Source organism: Dendroctonus ponderosae, unplaced genomic scaffold (genome assembly GCF_020466585.1).
Source record: "Dendroctonus ponderosae isolate FM_Combo_2020 unplaced genomic scaffold, Dpon_F_20191213v2 Dpon_F_20191213_11, whole genome shotgun sequence".
Taxonomy (NCBI): domain Eukaryota; kingdom Metazoa; phylum Arthropoda; class Insecta; order Coleoptera; family Curculionidae; genus Dendroctonus; species Dendroctonus ponderosae.
The window spans coordinates 3,593,030-3,602,239 of record NW_026017213.1 but is presented as its reverse complement, the minus strand read 5'-3'; the positions used below and the strand labels follow the sequence as shown (position 1 = coordinate 3,602,239).

Sequence of the window (9,210 nt, the reverse complement as noted above, 5' to 3'; positions counted from 1 at the left end):
AAACTTTTAAATTTCCAGACTCATATAGAAGGCTTCAGAGGCCAAACGGCCAAAACTTCATCAACATCAAAAGCTCCAGTGACTGTCAAAGTCTGTTAAAGCTTGATGAAGTCCAATGAAGCAAATCTGCTCGCATCATTTAAAAAAAGTATCAGTCCAAACCTGGAACCGGTATAGACTTATAATTTCGCAGGCTCATACAGAACACTCAAGGAGCCAAAAAAAAACAAAGTTGCATCTACATCTAAGACTTCAGTGGCTGTTGAGGTCTGTTAAAGCTTCAAGTAGTCCAATGCTGCAAAAGTGCACGCTCCTATTTAAAAAAATCTCAGTGCGCACCTGGACAAGGTATCGAGATCTAAATTTCCAGACTCATACAGAACACTGAAGAGGCCAAATGGGCAAAATTTCAGCAACATCCACAGTTCGAGTAGCAGACCAGAAAAGTCGAAACTTGTTGAAATCACTTTATATGTCGCGAGGCCGCAACATGCCATCCATTCACCCATTTGGGCAATTTAGTGACAATAATCGAGCGAAATTGTTTCAATTAATTAGTGGACAAAGTTGGTGAGCGGAAGTGGTGCTTCCAAGCTCTGCTTGCAGATGGTGGCCGTTCACACGGCTCTGCCCCCTGTGTCCCCGCCACTGTCCGAAGCCTTAATGAGCAATTAACACTGTGACTTGACTGGCCACTAATTCCACTAATAGATTTCACACACCAAAACAGTGCAAAGAGCAGTGACAGAGTCAGATTCGGATTCTCCGGCCGAGGCCGCGCTTGGTCATCATCCAATCCACTTAGGAGAGATTAAATCAGGAGGAGAGCGCATAATTCTCCATGCGACTCTCTGGGGGCCGAACCCATGAAATGCACCCCACGTCGAACGAGATACTTTTAAATTAACACCGTCATTGCCTGGACAAACGGACATTTCTCTTTGCACCTGAAGGCTTTCCATTAACCGCTCCATAAAGAGCTTCCACTGAGGAAATTACGCGTAATTGACCGCGTGTCGCAACCAAACAAGAGCCCAATTATGCGACTGTTGCGTCTCGATTCAATCGCCCGGATCAGTTCTGGATGAGGGAGTCGCTTTGGATGGTTGCAGAGTTTCCCATCAGGCCACCGCCATTCCATAACATTGTAATTTTCGCTTCGGAAATCGCCGTTTTTCAGTTGGCGGCGTCGATTTGCATGCCAAAAGAGCCTCAATTCCGCACCAACGAGGCCCCGGAGACGCTCCGGATCGGTTCCCGCGGCCCCCGGATTGCCTGCGCTCTTTAATTCGCTCGAAATCTTTCGGGAAGATTGGCTGCCGCAGTCCCCGAAAATTGAAAATGCCCCATTTGAATAATATGGGGCGCTCTGTTGCCGACAATCAGCCGCCCCACATAAGCTTTCCCCCGCAGGCAGTGAGGTTGTTTCTAATCTTGAATCACCCTGTAGATGAGCTAGAGAGAGGTTGCGTTATTTTACCTTTGTACTGGCTTTGCCGTTAGACTTGAAGGGTTGGAGGTGGTTTCCATCCTGATGTGGTTAGTTCCAGTTTAGGACGACTTTTTCCAACTTTCCATTTTTTCGAACAATACTTGTGCGGCAGTTTTGGAAAAGTCACCGTCGACTTCCTCTTGAAAATACGGACTTTATATGGAGAGCGAATTTTTTTGATCCCGAGCCTCGTTTTTGAGAAAAAACTGGACAAAGCAAAGCAACTAGTGGGTTCTTTTTTCAGAGAAACATTCTTTGGAGGAGCTTCGAGAGCACGAGGAGAACTCTTCTAGAGGCTCTTGTGGGGGTTGAATGTTCAAACTTCCTTAACAGCCCCCAATCTTCACCAAATAGCCCCATTTTCACACGAACAACTTTTCCAGTCTTTCACCCAGACTTAAATCAATTGATCCCGAAAAAAATGTCTCTTAACTTTTTTATGCACTTTGAAGGCCTCTATCCAGTGGCGTGCTCAGAAATTCCCTGTCTGGTTTAGTTTGGAAGATATTAAAGCTTTTTTGGAAACCACTTTTAACGCATTTTCTGAAAAACCACTTGTGTTGAAGCTTTCCAAACATTACTTCCGGTCACCTTTTGACATTCCGGATATTTCATCAAAAACAGACGTTTCGTTTTCGTTAACAAAAATTAAACGCGAAAGTTGACCAAAATCCTAATAATTTTTCCTTCACACAATGAATGGCAACCAAAAAAAAAGGTTCTTGAAAATTTTCCCCGCAGGATTTTCCATTTGGACAACACAGAGTGCGTAGTGAGTTGGTTTGTTTCGGCGCAAATTACCCGGATGAAACAGGGGGGAAAGAAAGACACCCTTGCACAGGAGTTTTCTTGGAATTTTCCCAAAAACCGTTGACTAGATGGTTTTAAAAAATCACTATTCGATAGGTTTTGACAAGCCAAAACTTTAAAAAAGAGCAATTTTTTTCGATGCAAGGCTTCATTTTGGAGAGAAAAGTTTTTATGTGAAAATCGACCCGAGTCCTAAGGGTTCGCCGATCCAACGAATTTTGCGGGCAAAAAAAATCAGAAATTTTTACTTTGAGCGGGTTCCATGTGGGCAAAATACACTCCGAAATAGGTGGGTTTATTTCGGAAAAAGTTTCCCGCAAAAGCTAGGGGGACAAAGCGGCGATCTTGTGTAAGCTCTAATGGAAACTGCACCTTTATTTTTGTGAGAAATCAAAAAATCGTCTGTAGCTTTTTTGCTAGTGACATAAACAAAAATGTTTGCATTTCTGCCCCGTTCTAAGAAAATTTGGAGTCAAAATCAAAAATTCTTTAAGAAAAAAGTGCCTCTCAACTTTTTTATGCACTTTGAAGGCCTCTGTCCAGTGGCGTGCTCAGAAAGACCCTGTCTGGTTGAGTTTGGAAGATATTAAGGCTTTTTTGGAAATCACTTTTAAAGCATTTTCTCAAAAACCACTTGTGTTGAAGCGTTCCAAACATTACTTCCGGTCACCTTTTGACATTCCGGATATTTTATCAAAAACAGACGTTTCGTTTTCGTTAAAAAAAATTAAACGCGAAAGTTGACCAAAATCCTAAGAGTTTTTCCTTCACATAATGAATGGCAATCAAAAAAAAAAGGTTCTTGAAAATTTTCCCCGCAGGATTTTCCATTTGGACAACACAGAGTGCGTAGTGAGTTGGTTTGTTTCGGCGAAAATTTCCCGGATGAAAGAGGGGGGAAAGAAGGAAACCCTTGCACAGGAGTTTTCTTGGAATTTTCCCAAAAACCGTTGACTAGATGGTTTGAAAAAATCACTATCGATAGGTTTTGACAAGCCAAAACTTTTATAAAGAGCAATTTTTTTCGATTCAAAGCTTCATTTTGGAGAGAAAAGTTTTTATGTGAAAATCGACCCGAGTCCTAAGGGTTCGCCGATCCAACGAATTTTGCGGGCGAAAAAAATTCGAAATTTTTACTCTGAGCGGGTTCCATGTGGGCAAAATACACTCCGAAATAGGTGGGTTTATTTCGGAAAAAGTTTCCCGCAAAAGCTAGGGGGACAAAGCGGCGATCTTGTGTAAGCTCTAATGGAAACTGCACCTTCATTTTTGTGGGAAATCAAAAAATCGTCTGTAGTTATTTTGCTAGTGACTTTCAGAAAAAAGTGTATACCAGCTTTTTTACGCAACTTGACCGGGTCTATTCAGCGCATTGCGCAGAATTGGTCCATCGTCTCTAGTTTTGAAGGGATTGAAGTTTTTTTGGAAAACATAGTTTTTGACATTTTCTCAAAAAACCATTTTGTTACAGTTTCCAAAGCCCTACCGTCGGTTAGCTTTTGAAGTTTCGGCCATTTCATCAAGAACAACGTTTTTTGATTGGAGGATTCGTTTGGGCGAAAAAAAATAAAACGCGAAAATCGGCCGAAATTCCGGTTTCTTCAAAATATTGCGACCGCGACAAAATTGGTTGAATATTTTCTACTTTGCAGGGCAATTTGGGCAAAATTCATGCCAAAGTGGGTTGGTTTAATTCAAAAAAAATTTTTTTGATCGGACGCTTGGAAGAAAAAAAATAAAATCGACTGAAATTTTAAGAGTTTTTTCAAACGATTGTAAAAAATTGCTCGAATATTTTTGAGAAGCGGGTTGGTTTGTTCCCCGTTGCATCAGCATTTCGACAGAATCAATTGGGCTCAGTGGGACCAACCACCAAAAGACAAAATCCGCAGGCTCAACTTGAAAAATTCAGCCCATCCAAACCCCGGCAGCCAGAAGCAGGAATTTTGGTCAATGAGTGGACAAAACCCTCTACTAAACTCAGACAAAAACTCACGAAAACCACTATACCGAGTGGCTCAAAAAAGCTGATCCTGTAACCACAGCTGGGCCTAAACGTGGCGGTTCCCATCCAGGCCAGGACACCGAACCGCAGCTAATTCGCATGTTTAGTCAGCAGCATTTCAAGCCTGTAGGAAACAGCAGCAAACGGCCCCCCAAAGTGCGGTAGCCGTGCTATTTGGGTTTCTTTTACATGCAGAATTCGAATTAGGCACTGTTTTAAACTTTTTATTTTCTTAGCCCCGGAAATCTACATAAAATCCTTTGAAGTCAGCCATATGGCTGGAAAGGCTGGCGGAGACGACGTCGCGAACCGCCACCGGCGCAGCCCATTTGCATTGCGAAGGGGTTGCAAAAGTGGCGGGCGGAGCCCCAGATATTCCATCTAAGTTTTGTCTTTGTGCTGGAAAAATATTTATATTGGGAGGGAATTGCTTTGCTAACTACCCGCCTAACTATTAAGCCCGTCTGTGTTGGTAATTGGCGGGCCCTTGGGGGCCCCTTTCACCAAAAACCTCCATGGGTGCCTCCAGAAACATTAAACGTTAGACGAAGCCAGTCATTTCTGTCAATGAAAGGGATAACAGTCGTTGCAAAGTAGGAGCGATCGATGTATATACAAACATGAAAATTAAGGATTTACTGTTTTTGACCTCTATGTCCACATTATGTTCTTCTAAAATCGTCAATTCGGCATTAGAGTCTTCAAAAAATGTCAACTTTTTCAACTAATTTTAATGTCGCGAATATTTTTCCCAAAGGGTTGCACACTCTCTGAGTTCGAGCTCGTTTTACTCCCTCGCTGTTGCCGCTATTCAATTTGAGGCTGGAATAGTTTCTACAGCTACTTCTTTGGGCTTTTTGGGGGTTTTGGAACTTTTCAAATATCTTGACATTTAAAGAAGTTACGGGCAAAAGAGTGGAGATACGCGCAAATGGAACAGTTGAAGAGTTGCCAACATTCAGGGTTCATTATTTCCCAAACCCTTGCCAATGTGGATTTTTGTCAAGACAGCCCCGCTCTAGCGAATGGCAGTGGCAACCCAGACCAGTTTTTCGTTTTGGCATATTTTCAACAGTGGCGGAGTTATGGGCAAATAAGTGTGCAAACAATGTGGGTTGCAGTTGAAAACTCCCTAACTTCAAATGCGATTTTCTCCGAAACTATATTCGAAAAGCATGCTAATGAAAACGAAATTTTAGTCTAAATTCGACTCTTAAGGCAATAATTTGCACATGTGCGATTTTCAAAAAATTCAAAAATATCAAAATATTCTCAAAAAAAAATCTTTTTATTGCAAACTTGCAACAAAAACCTTTCAGTTGTTCCTAAAAATACATTTTAAAGTTACAAAATCCTTGAAGCGCAGCCAAAATGGTAAGAAAAGAGGGTATTTCCAAGAACATCCAGCGCTGCAGGTATGCAGGCCAATGGGCTTTTTAAAATTTTTCGAATTTCAGAAAAATGTTGATAACTGACTGAGTTACAGGGTAAAGAGTGGAAGGAAGTATATGTAAGTTTGAGAGTTTTGCGCTTACCACTATTTAGAGTCCATTTTGGTCTAAACTATTGAAAACACAAACTTTCCTATAGACAGTGAATGTGTCGAGAATACACTTTGCAAACAATATCCCGTTCTATTTTGAAAATGGGCTAAATGAGGTAAAAATTCAAAGTATTTTGAGGAGAAAATCATCTTTTCGACCTTCAAATCATTATAACTTCCAAGTTTTTCAACCGCTTGCAATTTTCCGGGATGCAGTTTTTATAGAAAATCGCACGTTTTACAACAAATTTCAAAATTTTCAAACCGACTMGGTATTTACAGAGTTATACAGAAAATKTCTACATACAAAAAKSTGTTTTYCCAGAAAAAATGYGAYCTTAAATCCACAAAGAAAACATKGAGAWGTTTTCAAAAATCGTCGTTTCGASCTTCAAACTSTTATRACTTTCAAGYTTCTCCACYGATTTCMATTTTGTAAAATACGACTTTTCGACAAAATCACTMGCTTTAGAACGAATTTTCCATGATATRRATCSGGYTCGTATTAACAGAGTTCCACCAAAAATTTCGACARCAAAAAAAAATTCTAAAAGTTCTGCTCTRGACTATAATGCAAAATTTGTTTAATGACAAAATCGACTTTTTTGGTTTAAAACTTTCATAACTATTCAGTTTCAAAATCGTCAATTCGGCATWAGAGTCTTCAMAAAATKTMAACTTTTTCAACTAATTTTAATGTCTCAAATATTTTTTTTCCAAAGTTTGCACACTCTTTGAGTTSGAGCTCGTTTTACTCCCTCGCTGTTGCCGCTAAGAAATTTGAGGCTGGAATAGTTTTTACAGCTACTWCTTTGGGCTTTTTGGGGGTTTTGGAACTTTTWAAATATCTTGACAYTTAAAGAAGTTACGGGCAAAAGAGTGGAAGTACGCGCAAATGGAACAGTCGAACAGTTCAGGGTTCATTATCTTCCAAACCGTTACCAATGTGGATTTTTGTCAAGACAGCTCAGGTCTATGGAATTCCAGTGGCAACCCAGACCAGTTTTTCGTTTTTTTACAACAACAAACATATTTTTAACAGTAGCGGAGTTGTGGGCAAATAAGAGTGCAAACAATGTGGGTGGCAGTTTAAGTCCCTCAAACTCCAAATGCCGGTTTGTCCGAAACTAAATTCGAAAACCACGTGAACGAAAAGTGGAATTTTGGTCCAAATTGGACTCTTCAGTGAAAAATTTGCACAATTGCGATTTTAAAAAATTCGAAAATTTCCAACATTTTTCCAAAAAAGTTTAATTGAAATTTTTTTTCAAGTATTGAGTTGCTCCTAAAAATGCATTAGGGGTTAAAAAATCCTGTTAAAAAATGAGTTAATCGAAGTAAAAATTCAAAGTATTTTGTTCGGAAAATCGTCTTTTCAAGTTTTTCAACCGACTGCAATTTTGCGAGATGCAGTTTTAACAGAAAATCGTACGTTTTTTAACAAAATTCAACATTTACAAATCGGCCCGATATTAACAGAGTTAAGACGAAAATTTCTACAAACAAAAACCAGTTTTTTCCAAAAAATGCGACGTTAAATCCACAAAGAAATCATTTTTGTTGACCACCACATTTGGCTTGAAAAATCGTCTAATCGACCTTCAAACTCCTGCTTGCAAAATACGGTTTTAGAAATCAGTCGCTTTTGCAGGAATTTTCAATGATCCAAATCGGGCCCATATTAAGAAAGTTTCTAATTTATTAACACTGAAGATTCTGACCATGAAGGAGCTGGTCAAGCGATATGAAGTTAACAGCAGGACTCAACTGGAAAATGGAACTCAATGAAAATTCACCGAAAAAGTAGAAACAGGCGATTGAGATCAAATTTGATTTGATCGGCAAATGTTCACATTGTTGCTGCCATGGAAAAATCCAACCAAATGCTTGTGTGAGATCTGAGGGTGCCTCCGATAGGCAACTTTTTCCGTGAAGTGAGTCACAGACAGCGCATGACATCATCAGCCTTAGGTCAGAAGATCGTGCGAATCCGTCGAGGGGATTGGCTCTAATTGACCACACTTTAGCCGACTTAAATGGAAAACAGTCACACATCCATTGAAGAGGACGCTGAAACGCAATAATCGAGCAATCTGGCCGGCGCTCATTCGATTTCAATTTCCCCGACTTTGATTGAACGACGTTAAATTTCGACTTTGCACCTCATCATCAAAGACTGATCAAGTTGGCCATTAAGGGCTGGGCGCAGAGAAGATAATGCCCGTATAGAGTGGCAGTTGGTAAATATTAATCAGCCGTAATGTAAATAATTAAAGGAAATTAGAGATTTGACGTATCAGAGCCCCCTTTAATTAACGTTAATTAATTAATGGATAAAACGGCTGAAAACAGTAAATTAAAAGAGCAGTCATTACGGGAACAAGCGACGACGGCGGCTGCTACGATGTGGGCCGATTTAAAACCCATTATGGGATTTGTCTTTGATGGGACATTTTCCGTGGAAAATCCCGCTTCAAGGCAACGACGACAGGCCCTGATAGGAAAATCTGTATTGGAGGATTTTCGGACACATGTGAGCCGCCATTTGGGGCCCGATGAAAGGGGAAGCAGCCTAATCTCCCCGTGTCAGTTTGGGGGGATGGATGACCCGCGCACCTGCCCCAGTTCCCACCATATCGGTTGCAGTCGGGGGGATTTAGCTGCTCCCCAAATGAACCTCTCCATAGACGAAATGGCAAAGGAATTGTGATTTATTGAGTCCACGGGTTTCGCAACTTGTCCATATGGAACCTAGACAATTAGCAACTGTTTTTTTCTCTAAGAGGAACTTCCACGGTCCTCCCCGCTTGGGGCGTGTGGATTTTGGCCTGATCGCTATACATATGGCGAGATTTCCATCCAGATTGCAGTAAATCGCCCTAATCCATTGCCAAACGACAGCCGTGTTGACTAACTCCCAATAATTCCGTAATGATAATTGGGGAATAATTACAGTTTTGGGAATTTTGGTGGGTCTGCACCATAAGCAAAGCCAGTGGACCGCGAACATCGCCTACTAATCGACCAAACAGGCCGGAAAATGCACACTTTGCTTTTCTAATTCTCCATTCGATAGAAAATAGTAAAAAAATTTGAAGTTTTGAGGCGCCTAGAGCTCAAACAATCAAACGATCACACATTTTTTGCTCCAAATTCAGTGTCCAATATTGACACTTTAATATCTCTGGAACCATTTAACCGGTTCGAGCATGTTTTAGCTGGTCTAATAGAGCCATTTAGTGTTTCTTAAAATATGTGTTTTGCAAAACCGTTTGGTTTTATGCAGATAAACCAAAGATCATTTTCTAAAGGGATTACATATTTTTTGCGCCAAATTCAGTGTGCAATATTGACACTTTA

The 9,210-nt window shown here is 40.5% G+C and overlaps 1 protein-coding gene across 1 annotated transcript in view; it reads right to left on the bottom strand.

Moving 5' to 3' along the window:
- LOC125502989 overlaps window positions 1–3,817 on the bottom strand; it is a 4,431-nt gene extending 614 nt beyond the window's left edge. Inside the window, exons 1-3 of the mRNA XM_048662627.1 lie at window positions 3,789–3,817; window positions 3,279–3,304; window positions 2,864–2,924 (exon numbers count right to left, since the gene is read on the bottom strand). Of these exons, the coding sequence (XP_048518584.1) occupies window positions 2,864–2,924; window positions 3,279–3,304; window positions 3,789–3,817 (116 nt within the window). The remainder of the gene's footprint in view (window positions 1–2,863; window positions 2,925–3,278; window positions 3,305–3,788) is intronic.
- Window positions 3,818–9,210: the final 5,393 nt, after the last annotated feature.